Genomic DNA, 21,820 nt, shown 5'->3' with positions numbered 1-21,820 from the left:
TCAGGTCCAGTACTCCCAAACACAAATGAGATAATAATGTGTCCTAAATTGTCCCATCTTTGAGTTTGTACTGAACTGGCAAAAAAGTGACAACCTCAGAAACAGCCTCTGACCTTTTGGGAAGCTGTGGTAGAATTTGCATTTTCCGACAGGGGATTTTTTTTCTACTTCAGTTCATGCTGTCAGGAAGTGAAACTCTACTACGTGTCTGTAGAATAAATAACCCCACCCCCACCACCTCTTAAGGTATGCTTTCAGTTTAGTCTCCTCCTCAAACAGTACTGTGTGGTGTGGGACTCATAATCTGTCAGAAAAGGTAAGTAGACAATTAACTATTCATATTATCATAGTATATTATTCTTATTTTTTATGTGTAAAACAAAATCAAATATCCTGCTGTTTACTCTGCTGCTACTTTCAACAAGACAGCAAATATTAGGTTAATAATACTGTATTAATAGGGCCTGTTAAAAGAACAGAAAATGTATTTTGCCATTTACTCCTATGGTAAATGGCATGAGTTATTTACTTATGCTGATACTCATGCAGTCTCAGTAACAGCATAGATGTTTCTGGGTACCATTGTGGGTACATCAATTTTTATTTTGTAATATTTGGGTGAACTGACTCTTTAAGCCTCCTGAATTAAAAATTCAGGAGGTGCAGTAAGTCTAACTGCAGCAATGGATCTTTAAATATGTATCCGTTCACTCTGGAGCCCTCTGAGCATGTACTTAAATGTTTAGAATCCAAATATGTTAATATAAAACTAGGTCTAAATAACATCACTAATATCTCTGCCACACAAAAGTTTAAAATATAAGTATACTGTAAAATCTCTTAATGCAAAATAACGTCAGTGATGTAAAGCTAAGTAGTTTTAATTGATCTCATCTGCATGAATAAGTCATTCTCTGTTTATTATATATGATTTAATGTAATTCTGCTACTAATTATGGAGCCCATAGAGAGAAATCATTTTTGACACAGAGTAGGAAAACCACAGGTGTGACTAACTAAATTAAAGATAGTTGACTTCCGTTTGGCTGCTTCACACTGCTGCTGTCACACCGTCAAGATTATACCAGAGCCAGTGTTGTATTGGAAACACCTGTCCTTTTTTCCTACTATGACAAGTCAAAATGTCTACTGTGAACGAAAACGCCTACTGTGTTGTTACTGTAACTGAGATAAAGTCTGAGGATATTTAGGGGTATCATGATCATTGGAGAATCTAAGACCACACAAAGTTTTTAAACCAAATAATGACAGAACACTCATTGTTCCCACAATGTTTGCTGAGTGTAAGAGAAGTGGCCCCACAGCTCAAACTCAACTTTCTCATTTCTTTACACCATTCTTTGGTGACAAGATTTGACAGAGGCATCAAGATGCTGTACCAATAGAAAGCAAGGGTATGGCGAGCTGTAGTTTAACTTGTACTTTTTGGTTGTTGTGGTACATGCTGGCAGGCAGAAATCGAAAAACTCCCATAGTTTAACTTAATTAAACTAACAACAAAGATAGAACAGAAATTTGGCGAAACAGACATTTCAGTTCAGGCACCAAAGTTAATAAGTAACTCATGAATGAAACAGGAACTTCCTGCTTCAGCTGCTAAACAGAATGTATCCAATCGGCCCCGTGCTTGCTTTTGTATCAGTTGGTCTTTTAATTAGACTGAACTTCGATCTTTGGTCCACAGTTCCCTCCAGTATGTCAGATACAGCAGACTACCTTACATATGGAGATACGAAGGACGCTCCTGGTTACGATGTCTCCTCATCACCACCACCATTATACTCCTACGAAGGACAGCAACCTCCACCCTACTCTGCAGCATCCCTAATGTACCTTCCACCCAAAATTGAGATGACTTACACCTATCAGCCTACCACTGGATACGAGTCTTTCCTGGACAACAGCCCACAAGCCTCGTTGGACACAACTCCATTGATTGCCTTATCTTCTGTTAAAGACAAGACAGTGAGAAGAGCGTTCGTTAGAAAGGTTTGTACGACTTGCCATGGGTGCATTATCCTCTACCTCATTTTCCCAACCTGAGGGGTTGAAAGAGAAATATTTGGGGGTAACAAGATGATTAACAGGATAAGAAAGAAGAAAAAAAAATATTTTGTCAACACAAAATTATGTTTTTTCCCCGAAAAAACTTTGCCCTAATTTTTACTTTCTTCCTGTAAATTATTGGCTAATTTTACCACCTCAGGCCTCTAAAAATTAGGAAAATAGATCAATCTGAGATGAAAAATGACTTATAGACATATGCAACTTGTGAAAAGAAGCCGCAAACAGATGCTGCTTTGTTCTCAGGGATTAAGGGACTGTTTGACAAAAATTCGAGCCAAAACTGTTCATTGTTAAAAACATAAAATCATCTTGATTCAAAAACCATTGATTAAGCAAGCAGGTAGAGGTTAAGTGTCCCTAGTTTTAAGGTCATAATAATAGAATACATCATGGCTGGTGCAGTGAGACATTTATAAGATTTCTTTTGTCTGAGCAACCTGACCCAGTATCTTCCAAATGTGCTTGTTTGAACTGATGTTGACCTAAACTTCTGTCATACTATTAACGATATAAACATGTATATTGTTACAATAGGTTTTTGATACAAAACAGAGTAATCCTGGATTTTTTTCATAGCTATGCTCACTTGCTAATTTGTTTTTATTAACTCTTAATTGTACTTGGTATTGACGTGTTACAGCTGAATACAGTTGGAGGGAGGTGTTTTCTAAGCAGTCAGCCAACTGTAGCTGGTGGTTAACTGGTTATTATGATAATAAATATGGATTTATCTTGCGGTTGGGAGTCATTGCATTAGACAACCATGACAACTGGACACTGCAAAGCCTCATAAAGCACAAGAGATTCTGGACTTTGGTCAGATGTAAGTGTAATAATCTCTCTCAACAAAATGACAAGAAAAATCGATTGTTTTTTGAATCTGTAAATGGTCACAGATCATGAGTGTCAAAATTAAAGCTGTTTTATCAAAAGACATCTATAGAAACCTTTAAGATCAGTATATGTGCAGAATACTTAGTACTGAAGCTCTTCATTTTTATTAGTGCTGTTTTTTATCTTTCCTTATGCAGGTGTTCAGCATCCTGACTCTCCAGCTGCTGTTCACCTTCAGTGTGGCGTGTGTGTTCACCTTTTCCAGCGGTGAAATGGTTCAGACCAACCTGTGGGCCTACCTCAGCTCCATCATCATCTTCGTAATAGTCGCCATCGCCCTCAGCTGCTGCAAAACCTTCAGTTGGCGTCGCCCCTGGAACATCGTGGGACTGGTGGGTTACAAATACAGGAGCATGAAACCCCAAATGTCTAAAGGGGAAATTAATACTACACAATATAGATACTGTCACAGATATTTCTGTTAACAATATATGACAAAACATTTAAATAATAGACTAAAAGGACAGTCGTAGCTTTGCAGGTTAAAAGGAAATATATATCGAATGGGTTACACCCATGGTCACAAGGCCACATCCTGGAAAGAGAAGTGAAATATTGCTGCTACTGCCTCAGCTACATGTCACTCAATTAAAAGTACTTTTCTGGGAAACCCTTTAAATTAGTAATGATGAAACATTTTGGCTAATTTTCCTCAACATTTAGACCTCTCTTTACATTTAAATGGGCTCTCAGAATGTGGTACATCTTTTATTGTTTCCAAATGAAAACCTCAGTTTCCTCTGAAGTTGTGTGACATTTAAAATGAGGACATCCTTTACTTTGTAGTACGCAGCACAGGGTTATAAGTGCTCGTTCAGGGTTTCTGGTCTATAAAGTTTACAAAGAAGACTATAATCTGAATCTGTCTGTTAGAAGCAGTTAAACTTGTGAAGCTATCTATAAAGAGAACTATAGGCAAATGCTTCCTGAGATGATGTTAGAGATGTTTAATACCTTGAATTTTCTGCCTACAGGTTGTGGTCACCCTGAGCTTGTCATACATGGTGGGAACCATCGCCTCCTTCCACAACACCACCGATGTTGTCATCACTATGGGAGCAACACTGACCATTTCTATAGCAATCATTGCATTTACTGCACAGGTCAGACTGTCTGACTCTATTAGGATTATACAGACAAACAAATATTCATGAAATTAATTAATGTAATAATGTGTTCCTGTGTCATTTGCAGACTTATGATTTCACTGTTTGGTACGGTGTTCTGCTGATTCTGGCTGTGGACGTGATCATGTTTGGGTTCTTGCATGTTCTACTACTCCTACATCACTGATATCAACTATGGATGGGTGCTCTGCTGCATTCACTGGTACGGGACAAAACTATACAACACTACAACTATGAATAATTCTTAGCTGAGAGAAAAAGGAAACTCTTTGTGGCGCCAAATTGCCCAGTTCCACTTAACATTTTACATTTTAAAGCAAATGAGTGTGCAGCATCAAAATAGGTTTTCTTTATCAGATGCAATAAAGGCCCTGTACTCACACACAGGCGCTTTCATCAACAGCTTCAGCAGAATAGCGATGAACACCCAGCCTTGTGAAGAAATCTGAGCAGGTAAATTAAATGAAAACACCTGTGAGCTATGAGTGGGTAGAGGTTTTGAAAGCAACCAAGTCAAAGTGAGTGCAAGGGTGTGGAATTCAGCTATCATTCATTTCATCATTTACACCTGAGCTTTTCCTACCATGGCATGTGAAATTTTCTTCCATGACAAAAACAAATAAAATGTGTCATAATTTACATAATTACTTATCTGGTGGTTCTCTCTCACCCTGTCCTAACTCTTCTTCCTCCTCCTCCTCCTCCTCCTCTCCCTCCCTTTAGTTCCTGATGGTCAACTGTCCGCTGATGAAGGAGACAATGCAATACTCAACGCTGATCTACCTGGGCATAGTCCTCATCTTCCTCTACCTGCTGGGGAGGAGGTGAAACTGTATTCACAAAATACATTTACACACAAACACACAGATAGACACTCCAAACTGTACCCACCATGAAAATGTCCTTTATTATTAGTGTTTAATGTATATGCTGTAACTCCTGTTTTAAGTGACAATGAGCGAATGATTATCAGTTTTTACAGAAAAAAACTTTTTCTCAGTTTTACATAAACAAACATTTATATAAAAAAATGTTGTATTGTATTTGTTGTTTTACAGTGCATGTTAACCCATACAAACGTTTGACCCGACAATTATCCAAAAACAAATGAAAGCATACAATTTTTGCTTTTCTACATTAATAACACAAAAAAGCAGTATAAATGCGCACATCAAACCTGTTTACAGAACTTCCAAATCATGTTTTGTCACTAAATTCAGATGCTGATAATCTAATAGATCCATAAGGCCATTTATGTTTCATACAGCACCACATCAGAGACCAAAGGTCTATACAATACAGCTTACACTGATATAAGGACGTATGGGATTTAAAGCAATATGGACAAAAAGTAGTGCAAGATGTTGAGCATGTTTTTCGTATCACACAAATGCATCTTTTACCCTCACCAAAGTTCACTTGTTTACTAAACAAGCAATATTCAGAAATTATTTGACAGCGTCCAACATCATTTTCTGACTCAAAAAAACAAAAACAAAGATGCAGTCAGTGTCGTATTACAAGAGACAACCCATCGTAGAAAAGAGTAATTTTGTTGATGTTTTTCTTGAATTCAATTCACTTAACCATTTACATATTGAGTGAGCTGTATAAAACCTTCTGATGTGTCAACCCCCAGTGTGGACATCACCAGTGTTGAAGTCAAAACCACCTTAACCGAGACCAAGTCATGACCAAGACCAAACCAGAGTCCCTTACTCCCTTACTGTTCAACATGCAAATGAGGAAAGATTCCTCTTCATTTACCTATTTAACTGTCATATAGTTTATGTGTGCATGTGTAAGTGTCCCATGAGAAATGTCTTAACAAATAATCAAACAGCATCACAAAGATGTATTATATGTGTGGGAATTTTCCTTTGTTTTCTATGAGCAAACAAATACAAACAAACACTAAGGAAATGATATCAACTTAAGCGTCTTTAATCAACGTTCCTTTTCTTTGCACAGGCAGTTTGGTAATATCCCTGCAGTTGTGGTCATGACTGGTTTAGTAATAAAATCCAGAATACTCTTTGTCTGTGACCAGGTGAAGATTGAGTAAAAATGTGTTTGAGTCCGAGATGAGACCGATAACTAAAAAAGTGGTCTTTAGACCAGGACTGATCTCAAGTACCACAACACCAGACATTACTGCAGGAATGCAACTAATTAATCTGCCAATTGTTTTTTGAATTAATTTGTTTGTAAACCCAAAGATATCAGATATGACAAGGGAAAGCAGCAATAACGCTTGGCATAGAAAGACTAAAACTATTAAATTATCATTAAAATAGTTGCCAGTTGACTAATTCTACAGCTCTACATCAATAAGACAGTAAACAAGTCTGTTATCCACCCAGTAACAGCAGGGTGTTCAGGTTTACATCCTATCCCCAAGAACCACAATCAGACTGTACATAAGGAATGACTCTGTGATATATCATTCTTTGAGGCGAGCAAATTGCCTGAAATCTCCAGATTTCTCACATCCATATTGTTTTGCACTGCCTTACCACAGTGAAGAGTAGTTGAACTTGATCCGCAGCAGGTACCTCATGCGGACCTGTGCAGGGTTGTAAACAATGAACTCGTTGTACAAGAGGGAGTAACAGTTGTTTCTATCCACCCCCGTCTTCACCCCTGGCCCCATCGGCACGGTCACACCATCCCTGAGGAAGAAAGAGAAGAATGCAAATGAAAAAGTTGTGTTTATCTAAAGACAGATAGCTTTTCCTTTACAATACTTCCTTCAGAAAGTTGCAAGTTTCAGTTGAAGCCAGCACAATATGAAAATCAACCCGCAAAGATGAACTGAAACCAGCTGCTGCCAGCAAGGTTGGAAATTTAATCTAAAAAATTATAATGCCTTAGAAAAGTAATTCGTAGTTAGAGCTGCAACTAGCAATTCATTTTGTAAATCATAAACTCAGAACTTGTTTTTCTATTAACTGACTGAATCATTGGGTCCAGAAAATGATAAAGAAAAAAAAAAAGTCTATCCCAATGTCCTAGAGTCTAAGATGTCATCATTAAATATCCTGTTTTGTGTGGCCATCAGTCCAAATCTAAACGATAGTCAGTTTACAGTTGTAGAATACAAAGGAAAACAGCAAATATTCATGTTGAAGAACAACCTCAAACCAGAAGATTTTCACATATTTGCTTTAAACATGGATTGACTCAACTCTCAGTGATTCATTTGTTGTCCATCTACTAATTGTTTGGTTTATAAAACTTTAGAAAATGCTAAGTACAGTACAGTGCAGCGTGATGTCGTCAAATGTCTTGTCTGACCAACAGTCCTAAACCCCAAAATATTCAGCTTCCTATCATGTAAAATTAAGCAGCAAATTCTTACATTTGAGAATGCAGAACCTTTTTTTTGCTTCAAAATGATGATCAATCACCAAAAATATTTGCTCCTCATTGCAGCTCTAGCTTAAAAACAAGCAGCTCAGTCTATTGAGGTTGATCAGACTTGGATTTAAAGGATGGCCCTAGATGAAATTAGCAGTATGTTTCATGCACAGATGAAATGTTTCATGCTCTGTTATGAAAAACAGTATTTTTTCAGACTGTGAAATCTACAGGGAGACGAGGCAGCAGAGTGAGAGAGTAGGCAGAACAAATGAGAGTAAAACGAGGTCAGTCCATTAGTGTATGAGTCACTACAGAGCAAAAAGAGTTCACCATTTAGCATTTTGACTTTCATTTTAGTGGTTTGACTCTATAATGCCTCTTTCTGGTGTAAAACCATCTGACATTTCTATGGAATGCTTGAAAATGACCCTAAACAAATACATCTATATGGATAAAATAAACAGCTTAGGTAGTCTAAATATGGAGCTTATGAATTTCTATAATTGATGCACTGCTGTAAAAAACACTCCGCAGGTTACAAAGAGTAGCAACAGGACTCTAGAATAAAATATAACAAAAGTGTACGTATTATTTTTTTTGAGGTTAATAGGAAAGCATCCTTAGAGGGACAGTTCACCCCCAAATCAAAAATACATATTTGCCCTGTTGCCTGTAGAGCTATTTATCAATCTAGATTGTTTTAGTGTGAATAGGTGAGTGTTTAAGATATCAGCAGTAGAGATGTCTGCTTTCTCTTAAATTTAATGTAAGTAGATGGCACTTTGCTTGTGGAGCTTAAAGGCCCTGACACATCAAGTTGATGGTTGACCCTTGCCATCGGTAAGCTTCTCTCACCCTAGTTTTTGTGGTGTGCCCCACACTGTTAGCACTACTTGGTTCTTTTTTTCAACCAATTCACAATTGTGAATCGATGTCACAGATGGTGGAGCCCGTCAGTGAGTGAAATCACTGACTGGCAGTTAAACTCAGTGCACAAAGAGAGAAATGAATGTGAGGAAAGCACACAAACAAGTCAAGAGGGTAAAAAAAAAACTTGTAAATATTAGGTAACCTTTTTTTGCCATTGAGCTCTTTAGCAGAAACAGTTCCTAACTCTTTGTGTTACTGTTCACTGATGCACGGTAAATAATCTTTGTTCTTTAAATATTGTGTTGTGTTGTTAATATGCTAACTTGCTAACTAGCATCTTGAAACCTTCCTTTCCGTCTTCCGGTTTCCCCTTTTCTAATACGAATATAGACTAGAGCTGTAGTCTTTGCGATGCGTTCAGGAGCACCTTTTCAGCCAAGACACAGGCAGTGTGAAGCAACAGTTAGCCTTTGTTGCCACTAGTTCTTTAATGTCAGTTTGGTGTGTCTGGGCCTTTAAACACCAAAAAATACATTTAAAAAACTCAACAGCAATGTCTCTTGCTAGAAATCACGACCTGGTTACTCAAGATAATCTACTACAGTTACTAAAGATAATTCCCTTTCACCCAAACTACACCTGCAAACAGTATCATCGGATAGATGGAAGCTTGCATCTACTGCTAGCTCATCTAGCACCACTGAGCTAGCTAGCGTTACAGCTCATCTTAGGACGCTATTAATGTTTTCAACTCACACTCAAGTACATCATGAGCATGGGCCTCTCGTCCATGAGTAGATGAACACTTCCCTCTGCACAGTGATACAGTGGGTGGGTGTAATTCGGTAGAAAGAAAATAGTTCCTACATGAAACTGCTCACCAGGTCTGTGGATTATCTTGAGTGACCAGGTCATGATTTCTGGAAAGAGACATTGCTGTTGAGTTTTTCGAATATATTTTTTCTTTTTTCAAATTTGAGAGACGGCAGACATTTCTATATCTGATATTTCCAACATACAGTAACACAACTCACCAAAACAATCTAGACCGATAAACAGCACGACAGGTAAAAGGAAAAATATGTATCTTTGATTTTGAATTTGGGTAAACTGTCTATAATTTACCTGTCTACCTTTTTTTTTTTTTTTACTATTTACAAACATGATCATCTAGGAAACTAGAAATTAAATTATTTTACAGTTAATGGAGAATGATGGTTGTTTTCAAAACTGTTTTGTCAGATTACTATAAATCTCAAAGTAGAAGTTCAAGAAGTTTAAAGTCAGTGGAGATTATTTATGGGTTCCTTCGTGTGATGTTATGATCATTTATTTCTTCTTTTTTTTTTTTGTCCTTATCAACCTGCTTTTTCCGTTACAAATGTAATTAACAAACTCCCCCTCTCAGAAATTATAATGATTTCTGTTGTATAACAAAAAGCACAATTAAATCAATGGTTGGCCTGTATGAAATGTATCAGCGTAATGAGACAGACTAACAGATTGACTGAGTTTTTGGGGTCAGGTCCAGTCTGTCCCAGGCCCTTGGTGCTGTGTTTTCCAGTCGGCAGATTGTTGGCCTCGTAGTCTGCATCCAGCAGCTCGTTACTGTCTCCCAGAGCAACCTGCAACCACACACAGACACAAAGCATGGGTGCTGAAACACTGCTGCATTACATCTGTGCCCAACATACAATGAGAAGTTCAAATCATGTTTTTATTGTTAATTTGAAAGATGGTCTTGTATTGGCAGCTCTTTTATGGAAGCTAAAACCCAGAGTGCGCAAACTATTATTTTTCCCTAGGTTGAATCTGCTGTCCTGTGCCTGGCCTTAATGAAAGTTGGGATGTGCAAACAACTACCTGATTTAATCTGGCCACGCAAACAGTAAATCAACTCACCTCACATAGTAACAGCAGTCCCACATGGTTGTTCTGATTAGCAAAGCAGTAGTTGGCACTCTTAGACGACATGTCAGCAAAGTAGATACCTTTTCCAAACTAGATGAAAGGGAATCAATGAAATTATTATCACTGGAATAAAAAAAATATAATAATGAAAAATGTTGAATAGTTAATAGAACATTTCATTCCAAAAATGTAATTATGAAGTAAAAAAATAAAAATAAGAAACACAAAGGTTTCTATTCTAAATATTGTGTCGAGTGTTTTTTAGACCCTGCATCAATGTTGGGTATTATTTTAATAGATGTTATGCATTTATTTTCCATCCTACCATGTAACCAGTGATGGGAGCTTCGGGTGGGGCCACTCGGAGCCCCTGACTGAGGATGCCGACCCAGTTAGAAAGGCGGGAACCGTGCCACAACAGAGTCCTGATAGATAGACAGACACACACACACACACATAGTGGGCTACATGAAATAAACACACATAACTGTATACAGGGTTCATACAGAAAAGGGCAAGTCATATTCAAGGGCTTTCAAGTACTTTTTTAAGCACTCATTTTTATTTTCAAAAATGCAATTGTTGTCTCCACGATCATCTGTTGCAAGAGAATAGTGAAGTTTATCCTAACACTAAACCGACTGTGGGTTACCTGTTGTGTATGTTTGAGAGGAAGTTGTTACTCTCCCCGTCTCTGTCCACTGAGAACATGTCAAGGACAGTCATGGTGTAGTCACGATGGGTGGGGGCGTGAGTGGACTGTAGATACTTTTCTATCACCTTCACACAGACAAGAGGAAAGTTTATGAGAAAACATCACCAGCCACACAAACTAGGTTTTTGCAGCTGAGGTGTCACTCACTATTTGGTCTACCCATTTTCTCTGACTGTGTTTATGTCAATTAATGGGTGTATAGGAAAATACATAAAGACAATTAGTGACCTTTTCCTTTGTAAAGGTTTGCAGCTACAGTGATCAAATGCACTCTGGTTTATTAAGGCTGCTGTCAGTGGAAAAATTGTGTCTGCCTTCCTGTATGATGGCTTGAAGTTGGAAAAGAAAGTCAGCTCTACAAAGAATATTTTGCTGTTTGAGGTACCACTGACATTAAAGGTAGAGATACAGATATACATAATATAGATAGCTAAAAGTCTTGATATTCACATTTCACATTTCTCTCTTTGTGGCAGGTAACGGCCCACAAACCTCACCGACTGTTCTTCACTTATGAAGGGACTGTTCTTTACTTATGAAGGGGAGGAGGGTGGCTGGTTGATTTTTATTTTATTTATTTATTTTATTTTGATCCCCCCATGTTAATCACTTATTGATGCTGTTTTTGAAGTATGAATAAGTCATTAAGTAATTTATTCCATTGAAATATCATTGATGATTTTTATAAATGACAAAAGGCACATCTGCCTCATTTTCGCTGTGGTATCATGATACTACTCAGAACCATGATATTTTCACTGGTATTGTACCGTGGGTCCCAATTTTGGTACCATGACAACACTAATCTGGAGGGGATTCATCTGCAAAAACTAATGAAAAACTAAACAACGGTATTCGGTATTTGGCCAAGCGTTGAATTTTATTCGGCTTCGGCCACAAATTTTCATTTCGGTGCATCCCTACAAAGCAATGAAAGACATGGGGGAGAGAGACAACGTATCAGGTAGCAAAGCAAGTAATTACAGGGGCAATTACAAATATTAATGTCATAAAACAATAATATGAAATAAAACAAACAGACAAAAAATAGGTGAATAAAAACCAATAAACAAATATAAAGGCATCATAGTCAAGAATTAAAAGCAGCTTCATACAAGTGTGTTTCAAGGAATGATTTAAATTAGAGCACTGACTCATGCCTGATCTCCTCTGGCAGGGCATTCCAATGTCTGGGGGCTCTTACAGCAAATGCACAGTCACCTTCCATTTTTAGCCGTGACTTTGTTACAGATAACAGTGTTTTGCCTGTGGATCTCAGGCAGCGTGTTGGTCATAAGGGGAGAGCAGCTCAGAGATATAAAGAGGTGCCAAACCAGATGGCCTTAAAAGTGACAAAGTATTTTATCAACTCTAAAGACGAGGGTAGCCAATGTAAAGAAGCAAAAATAGGTGTAGTATGGTCCCATTTTTTGGAATCTGTTAAGAGCCCAGCTGCAGCATTTTATACAAGTTGGAGGCAGTGAAGTGACATATGAGAGAGGCATGTGTACAGGGAGCTGCAATAGCCAATGTGTGAACAACCTTCTCCAGGAGAGGAAATGACACAAATGATTTGACTTTGGTAAAAACTGGAACTTTTTAACGTGGAAGTCTTGTTAAAGGTACAAGTTGAGTATTAGTATTATTTTTAATATTAGTCCAGGCTAATAAAGCTTGACCTTTATCATCATCACAACAGTTACGACAAGTAAAATGCTGACCGTGTACTCATTGCTGCTGGAGTCTAGAGGCTGCAGCTGGCACTTGAGGGAGCTGTACTGTCGGTCCAGAGGATGTTCGTCATTGTTTTCACTGGACTGAACCATTTTCACTGCAATCTGAATGTCACTCAGAGCCTGAAAAAAGAAATAAGAAATATATATATATATATTTTTATATATATTATATATATATATATATATATATATATATATATATATATATATATATATATATATATATATTTATATATATAGATAGATAGATAGATAATGTGTGGCATTGAGTTGTTGTTTTTTTTTAATCTATTAATCCATGAAGAACCTCTTTACCTCCAACAGCGCAATTTTTTCCTTTAGCTCATCTTCTGTACGAATGATTGGAGGAGTTTTCAACCTGGAGAATTAAATCTTTTAGTAACAGCAGCACAGAACAATGTGAAACGCTTGCCTCATCATTTAGCAGTAGCACATCTCTCCAAGTGCACAGCCACATATTCCCTACCCAAAGTCATGAGGGATGCGTGTGTAGAACTGGTTGCATGCTTCCAGCAGATCACGATTACTACCCTTCTTCTTCAAACAGTCCTCGATTTTCTTCAGTGCGGTGTAGCCTGCACGGATCTGCTCTGAGGTCAGCTTGCCTGCAGGTAGAAAGAAAAACAACAAATTTAAAATATGAAGCATAACAATCTGTCACCAGCTGCCTCTACTCATCGATCAGGTGGCACAATTGGGTCTATAAGGATGTCTTTGAGATCTTATTTTCCTGCATGTTTGAATCACACTGTAGCAACTTGAATATTTAAAAGTAACGTGCTCTACATAATATTTAATTCTGGGAATGTTATAATAGGTATATCAGGAAAAATTCTGGTGCACTTCTGATTCCTTCAGACTGACCGAGAGGAGCTTTCCGGGTGTCAAACTTCATCTCCAGCACACACTCCTCCATGGCTTTGAGGTCACAGATTAGCTCCAGAAGAGACTGGACCTTCACATCCAGCTTGGAGATCCTCTTTTTAGGTGCAGCATCCACTGTGGTCAGGTTTTCCTCCTGGAACAGTGAAATATATCTATGTTCACAATGATAGATGATATCGCAGAGAGCCGTAAGTTGTTGTTTACTTGTCTTGTTACTTGCCTTTTCATTCGTGCTGTAGTCCATGAACACCATGTCATATTTTCCAGCTACTTTCTCAAAACTCGCTCGGTCTTCCCACTCATTCTTGGTCTTGTCTAAAAACCTGTGGCAAAGCAAACATGTTTCAGCATTTCACGAAACTCACTTCAATGTAGGATATCATGAGATATTGCTTTAACTGCACAATCTCACTTTTTCTTGAAGATGTCTTTGGCTTTCAGCAGGTCTGCCCCACAACCTGTCAGACTGTTTTGACCCACTTTTCCCACTAACAATAAACAAACAAAAACAATGGTGGAACCACCAAAATATACTTAATAAGTTAGTTTACATTTTAGATAAGATTTTCCAAACTTCAGGCTTGTGTTCCCTTCCTGCATGCACACAAATATTTATACATATATAAAATATGTTAGGAATCATGGTCCCATAAACTCACCTCTGCCCCATCTCATCCACACACTGTACGACTTAGAGCTGTCGTCTTCCAGCAGCTGGATCAGGTAGTATTTGTTGTTGTTAAACTGAAGATTTGTCTGCAAAATGAGAGAGAGAACATTTGCTGCAAGCCTGAAAATCAATTAACTTTCCCATAAAACCACATGAAAAAACAATTCATTCAATTTTACATCCTTCATTAGACTTCTGTTTCTCAGCATCATAACATATTACACATACACATTGTAGTGTAAGTGAAAATGGTCAGATCATTTTAATATTTAAATACATGTTGTTCTAAATTCATCAGTACCAGAAACCATGGTGAATTATTGTGATTAAAATGTCTACTAACCTATTCACAAGTACTATTTTAGTCAGTCAGCACTATTCAATATGGAAATTAAGCTTATGAATTTTGAATAAAAAGCACTTCCAGCTTGGAGTGTAAGAAAATTTGCTACTTTTTAGGATATCTTCCTTAATTGGCACATGCCTTTGTCTTGATATTTTACCTGATTTAGCATCACGTCGTAAACGTCACTTCCTTCATTGTAAACATGAGCCTGAAAGAGAAGTTGAACAGTTACTAATATAAATGACAGTGACTGCACCTGATCTGCAAGTGGGAAATTAAATACATATTGTTCCTGTGAACTTCCAATTTTCTCTCTTTACGTGTGTGTGTGTGTGTGTGTGTGTGCGTGTATGTTTGTATGAAGTGACAAAGTGCATTTCACAAGATTAAAAAAGGGACTCTCCAGAACAAAGGTGAAAGATACTCTGTAAGCACTACAGATGAACAAGCAACCAAAAACATCTTTGTAGGACTGCGTCTAATGTTTATTCTTACTACTGATTAATCAGAAATGGTTTTTTTTAGATTAGTTGTTTTCTATGAAATGCAGAAAAAGTAGTACAAAACACCCATCACTACTTCCCAGGATCCAAAGTGACTGTTTGGCTTGTTAGGTCAACAGTCCAAAACTGGAACATATTGTATTTACTATACGACAAAGACAAGTGGGAAATCCTCATATACAAAAACCTTGAACCAGCCAGTTTGATATTTTTGCATTAAAAATTACTGAAACAATAAATAAATCATGAAAACAGTTGCAGATCCACTGTCTTTCAATCGACTTATTGTTGTAGCTCTTAATGTTTGTATTAGTTTGGCTGTTTTGTTACAGAAAAAAAATCCTTAATAATGATTACAAATTAAATCCCAAAAGCAAAATGACAATTTGTATTAGCATATTGGATGTTTGAATGCTGCACAATATGCTGTTAACAACAAGATGAGAGAAACACAATGATTAACATTAAGAATCAAACACTATCTTTGCACATTATTTCTGTAAGAAATTATCAATAACCTCTGATATTTTCCTTTAGATATTACCTATATATTGAGTATTTCCATGACCTACAAACATAAATGTATATTTGTAAGAAGTGTCATTTAAAAAATTTAAAGGGCCAGTGTGTAAAATGGGTTGAAAACAGTGACATCAGTGATCAAATTCTAGATTGCAGGGCTCACTCGCTCACCCCTCCCGTCGGGTAAATGACGGTGGCCTCGTAGGAACAGAAAGCCTTGCGCACGAGTTTTTCAGGAGTAGGTCTATCTAGCGACGAGGTGAATGTTTATTTAGAAATCTAAGCCATGTTACGATATTGTAATGAATCCCTCATGAGCAGGAGACCAGAGGAGCGTTCTGGAAAAAGGCCAGCTTATTTGAGCACTCCAAAAACTCTGGTAACACTAACACTAAAAGACTCCGTCCCAAACTCTGACTCTTCTAGCGTAACAGACACACTTCATACACACATACTCGTTTACCATACCAAGTGGGGACCCCCTCCCCTCTCTGCTCAATCTCCAGCCCACACACTGACTGACTGACAGCGTAGCCGGTAAACAGAGCTCAGCTGTTTATTTAGCCTAGCAATATCTCCGGACTATAGTAGCTGCAATGGACGACTCTGAACGCGATTTTGAAGAGTTTCTTGTAGCGGACACAGACCCAGAGCCATACCTGTTTGAGCCGGAGCATACAGATGAGGAACTCCATGTGTTTGATGCTGAGCGGGTGAGAAGACAGGCTGAATGCACAGAATGGGATTCAGTGCTACCATCGTTGGGGAGATATATCATCAGGAGGGAAAGCGCCGCAGAGAGTGCATCACAAGGAGTGAAGTTGCGTCTTCCTTTCCTCGCAGATGACGGTTCGGGTTCATTCTCTCCCGTTGCGTGGTAAGTGTGGTCCATTCGCAAACTTGCAAACTTTTCGCTACTCTCTGTTGACGAACTACTAACACTCTCTGCTGTTTCGTCCTCCTCCTTCCTTCCTCCCGCTGTCTTCGTTGGTTCATTTATACACGCGAAACGCGTTCTCTGGCTGGCTGGATCATCCGCTCGGTCTGCCGTACATACATGGCAGCGCAAGATGGCGACCTCTCTAAATCAAGGCCCTTGCTATTAATATATATAAAAGCATAATTTTAAGGCTACGAAAACCAAACGAATTTTATTTTATAGCGATTATACACTTGTATAAACATATTAATGGGTAGAATATTCAGATTCAGATTGACAATAAACCATGCCAAATATTACACACTGGCCCTTTAAACTGCAATCAATTAAAAGTTTTGACTGATTTATGATCAAGTATTTAACAGAGCAGTAACACACACTTGTGTATAAAAACCTGATGTGACTCATAAATCATGTGGACAAAGATAACGTACCTTTCCCAGTTTGGCTTTACATTCTATGTCCACTGGAGCTTTTCCCTTCATGACCACCATCCTCACAACCTCTGTTCAGCATCCAAAAATCAGAGATAAACCATAAATGAGGTCAACTGGCGTTTTTTGTGAAGTACAGGTGACAACATGTCCTGTATAAACTGCTACGTTAAGAAACAGTAAAAACAGAAATCACTTAATGATGTTATCATCGTTAATGCGCTCTGTGGATGACAAGTTACTCAGCAACTTTAAAATCCTATCTTCTTTTTGAATGGTATATTATGGACAACATATATAAAAATAATATTCACTTTACCTTCACTTTTTGTTTCTTCTTTGGGTATTTCTTCAGTTTTTGTCTGACTCTTGCTCTGCCCTCTCTTTTTCTTGGCTGCAGGTTGTTTTTCCATCTCCTCCTCTTCTTCTTTAACTTGGACTGGCGTCCCGTTTTGAGGAGTCAAGTCATTCGCGTCATTCAAACTCTCTGAATGAGAAAGACACAAAAGAAACATTTTAATGAACACAAACAAACAAACAAAACTGAGCAAAAACAGTATAAAATTCCTGTAACATCTGACCACTACCAACTAAACTACTACACATGGCCTTTACTAAAAATATATCAAAGTGCTAATTGGTGGAAATATAATAAAACAACAGAAGAAGAAAATGTGAAATAGGATAATTGATTTTTTTTGTTGGATTTGTTGGCTACAGAATACACTGACAAAACTACAGTATAAGACAGTAAAAATTAAATGAAGTGAAACTGACAACAAAAATCCAAGCAGAGGGAATGACAGCAGATTTAATGGACAGACAGATGTGGCAAAACACACAACACACGCCTGGTTTTACTGTCTGAGAGCGAATCTTCCTCTTGTACTTGGTGACAGGATTAATCTGGACCATCTTTTTCAGGTCGACTTCGTAGGATGTCCCAGAGCCCACAGACAGAGTGAGAGAGGTTTCTCCTGAAGAGACGGCTGCGTCCAACAAGGCACAGGCGGAGGCAGAGTATGGTTCCCACTGTCCTTTATCTCCTATCCACTGCCACACTGATCACACACAGACACAGAGAGAGTAGGGGTGTTCACACCTTATTACCGATGTAACAATTTAAATACTTTGAACACTTTGAATTCTGGTAACTCAAGACTTCCCTAGTCAATATTTATGTTATATTTTATATATTTTGACAGTTAAAAGACAAAATAATTGTTGAATTTAACACAAATAGCTGTTAAATGAATCGATAATAAAAATAACCGTGCAAAGCAGCCCTTGTATATTGTATAATTACATATTTCTGTACTGAGTCAACTCTCACAACTAGAGTGAGGAAGCAAAATGTTCTATTTAATATTCGAACTGCATTAGTTTGAAAAGTTGGGACTGATTAAATTAATAAACATGAATGACATTTCTTTTCATTAAAATACTGACTACAGCTTGTGCCACATTCCTGTTTCTGTTCACTCTTGATCCCTTAAGTACTGGTAACACATTTCCTATCAAGAAAAACATTTATTTATTTATTTATTTATTTAAACTGTACAGTTAACATTGTTCATAGGTTTGAGGTTACTGGCGACTCATTTCACATTGTTTTTCATATATATAAATCAGCAAAAACGTTTTATAAAGTTCTGAATTTTAAGTCTAGCATTTAATATAGTTCTATTTTGAAGAGGTCCTCGCAGATAAAACTGTCAGAAAACCAGAGAACAACAATTTACGATATCTTTAATAGCAGTACCAATATATTACTAAACGAGTACTGTCTGATATCAGCTGCCCTGAAGTATTTTATCTGCTTTGATTGATTGAGAAAAGATTTAAAACAGTATGTCCCTTAAAACAACTATGCAATTATCATTGAAAACAGAATGAATGTATGAGTCTTTTAACCACTTTACTTCCCATTTATATGTTGTATGCAGTGGTGGAAAGTAAGTGCATTTACTCTAACACTGTGCTTAACATTTAAGGTATTCGTACACTGTACCACAAGCAGGTATTGTACTTTTTATTACATTTATCTGACATCTTAAGTTAGTAATTACTTTGTAGATTCAGATAAGTGATAAAAAAAATATAATCACTAAATTAAACATGACATAATTTTATCAGTAATGCTTTATTAATTTTAAGGGCTAAATTCACAAGCTACCCAGCAGTATATAGCAATATATATAAAATATATATCATAAATATACATTGAAACTAGCTCCACGTTTACAAGCTGCAAAATTAAATAGATGAACATATCAATGTATCAACCATTATAACACAGCACTAATCTTTTAGTTTTGGTACATTAAGTAAATTTTGATGCTCATATTTTTGTACTTTTACTTACATATTTCAATGCGGAACCTATATGTTTTAACACTGTATTTTCGGAGTGTGGTATTACTAGTTTTACTTACGTAAAAGCTCTGAGTACTTCTTCTACCACTAGTTGTATGTGTGAGATGTCTTGACTGCAAAATATGATATGTCATATCCAAAATGACAAATAAGTTGAATCAGCACCTCTCTAAAACAAATTGAACATTATAACCTTTAAGGTTCAACGCTAAGGTTTTTTTTCACTTGCCCGGTCGGGCAAGTTGGTCAGAGATCTACTTGCCCGAAGTCAGTTTTTACTTGCCCTATAAAAATTGTTTAAGCGGCTATCAAATAACAAAGACTGCAGTTATTTTTATGTTATGTAATCTTTATTCACACTGTATTTATTAATTAAAACAACATATGTCATGTATTGTAGCTTAATTCCTACACAAAAATGACAGTGTCAGGGCTTAAAGTGAAAAATTTGTCAGTCGTTCTCCGTCTATAATTTTGCGCCCTACTTGAGCCATGCCCACCTCTATTTATTTTTCACCCCTCTCTCCAGTTCTGCCGTATTAACACCGGGTTTAATATATTTTGCTTCCATCTCTCTGCCCTGCTCTACTCTACTTCAACGCTACTTAGCTCTCTCTCTACTCTACCAGTAGACTACAACATCCACCTGTTACACAAAACGCACACAGCAGTGTTTCCCCTAGGATGGAGTTGTAGCAGCAGAGGTGAAGCACACGCATGAAAAATAATTTTCACATGCGTGAAACTTTTTTGTATGCTTGCAAAGCACAGCCTGCTGGGATGTTTCTGTGTATCTACTGGCACCAGAAGGGCTCTTTAGGACTAAGTACATACAGTACATGTGTGCACAGTAATGAGCAGGTGAAATGTCTGTCTAGCTTACATACGAGGTGTCTCAAGATTTAGGAACATACAATTTTATTGAATATAATAAAGTAAAAAGTCACTTGACATGCTGCTGTTTTGTGCCATGACCTGTTTAAGTGTTGGAAGTTGTTATTTACGTGACAACACCTGAACGCAACACAAGCTCAGCACGAGTGCCGTGCTGCGCTGCTGTGCGAGCAGCTGTTTGTCTGTGCGTAACAGCAGTCTGTTGATGGTTATTTACACACTGTTCATAACAACAACTTTGTCAGCTGACAAACTGCACCGGGCTCGGGGTCAGGTTTGGTCAGGAAAATGCGGCCCGCCGTGCGCGATACAGAGAGCAGAGGAGAATTGTTAAGGCGTGACCATGTAGAGACAGAAATGACACAATGGCATAACACCATAAATAGTATATTGTTATGTTATTATATGAAGCGTCCGTCGCGCAAAATAATATCAATGGGGGCTGTGGGCAGGACATTGTTACACAGCTGTGCCTGTGACTTCAGGCAGAGAGACCGCTGCATCAGAGCCGAAGAGCACGTTTTAAAATACATTTATTTTATCAATTAGTTATTAACCTTTACTATTTTTAGCAACTTGCCCGATCGGGCAAGTGAGTTGTTAGTTTACATGCCCGACCGTGAGTTTTACTTGCCCAGGGCAATCGGGCAATCCTTATTGTTGAGCCCTGCAGTTTTATTGAGCTGCATTAGTTCTAGCTGGTTGTGACTTATAAACTGGCATGTTGGGTATTAATAAACATTATTTGCATCCCTTGGCATCCAGGACCTTTAGGTTTGTGGTAACGTTATGTTGGCTATCGCAGTTGCGGTCATTAACAAGTTTTACTAACTTGCTCAACCTGTAACAAATGTAAACGCCACCCTTGGCATAATATTGGTTATTTTCCAAAAACTAAATAACAACAGTGAATCCTGCATAGACCACAAACACACTCCCTGCTCGCTGCCCAGACATGTCCTCAACTGACGTCGTTACAGCAGCTAACTTAGCTACGGTAGCGCTTCCCTGTTAAGCTAACCTTACCGCGGGAAACAAGCACCAACCTGTTTTGGACTGGACCTCTTCGGTTTCTTGTGCGCTCTGAGTTTTACTTTTTGAGCTTCTTGTTCGCTTCATTGTTGTTTGTTCAAAAATATCTAGGTAGGATAAATAATAAAGAATGTGCAGTGACAGAAACAAGAGCAGTAAACTTTCACCACCAAGTGTTTCCGAGCCGGTGCCGCTAAAGATCGTTTAGTATCAAGATGAATCACTCCGTGGGTAAAACAAAAGCTTTTGTGCCCCTGACGCATGCGCCACGTTACCATGGCAACGATTTTTTCTTTTTCGTTTTCTTTTTTAGCACGGACCTGGATAACGTTTCACGTTTCACTAGTAATCTAACTTTAACCTTCGCTTTTAGTATTTTGTGCTAATGTTCACTATTATTTACACGATATCCCCACCCCCCCCCCCCCCCCCCCCAAAAAAAAACCCACAATATTATTAGGAAGTAAACCATATTGGAGATGTTACACCGCAC

The 21,820-nt window shown here is 37.8% G+C and overlaps 1 protein-coding gene and 1 pseudogene across 3 annotated transcripts; one reads left to right on the top strand and one right to left on the bottom strand.

Moving 5' to 3' along the window:
* The first annotated feature begins 252 nt into the window (after positions 1–252).
* Positions 253–6,035, top strand: LOC117271959 (protein lifeguard 1-like; annotated as a pseudogene). Its single transcript, XR_013492428.1, has 6 exons — positions 253–316; positions 1,706–2,010; positions 3,120–3,314; positions 3,957–4,085; positions 4,177–4,311; positions 4,833–6,035. The product of XR_013492428.1 is annotated as a protein lifeguard 1-like (transcript).
* parp2 (poly (ADP-ribose) polymerase 2) lies at positions 4,992–21,539 on the bottom strand. Of its 2 annotated transcripts, XM_078173024.1 has the most exons (17): positions 21,342–21,538; positions 17,875–18,086; positions 17,345–17,510; positions 17,026–17,096; positions 14,784–14,834; positions 14,270–14,366; positions 14,023–14,098; positions 13,831–13,933; positions 13,590–13,743; positions 13,192–13,330; positions 13,020–13,083; positions 12,690–12,824; positions 10,906–11,033; positions 10,579–10,678; positions 10,245–10,343; positions 9,843–9,967; positions 4,992–6,781 (listed from the first exon to the last, which is right to left on the bottom strand). In XM_078173024.1, exons 1-17 carry the CDS (start codon positions 21,412–21,414, stop codon positions 6,622–6,624), a joined length of 1,953 nt encoding a protein of 650 aa, XP_078029150.1. In that variant the 5' UTR covers positions 21,415–21,538; the 3' UTR covers positions 4,992–6,621. The 2 variants fall into 2 exon arrangements, with proteins under 2 accessions (XP_078029150.1, XP_078029149.1); XM_078173023.1 differs by having other exon boundaries at positions 13,590–13,933; positions 21,342–21,539.
* Positions 21,540–21,820: the final 281 nt, after the last annotated feature.

This window comes from Epinephelus lanceolatus, chromosome 12, assembly GCF_041903045.1.
Source record: "Epinephelus lanceolatus isolate andai-2023 chromosome 12, ASM4190304v1, whole genome shotgun sequence".
NCBI lineage: Eukaryota > Metazoa > Chordata > Actinopteri > Perciformes > Serranidae > Epinephelus > Epinephelus lanceolatus.
The sequence above is the reverse complement of the archived record's forward strand: the minus strand, read 5'-3'. Positions and strand labels throughout refer to the sequence as shown.

Coding starts and splice junctions, on each gene's coding strand:
- parp2 (XM_078173023.1), bottom strand. CDS start 21,414: ATGAAGCGAACAAGAAGCTCAAAAAGTAAAACTCAGAGCGCACAAGAA. Junction 14,099..14,269: donor GTGGATGAGATGGGGCAGAG/GTGAGTTTATGG, acceptor GTTTATTGTTAG/TGGGAAAAGTGGGTCAAAAC. Junction 6,782..9,842: donor CCCAAAAACTCAGTCAATCT/GTTAGTCTGTCT, acceptor TTTCTTCCTCAG/GGATGGTGTGACCGTGCCGA.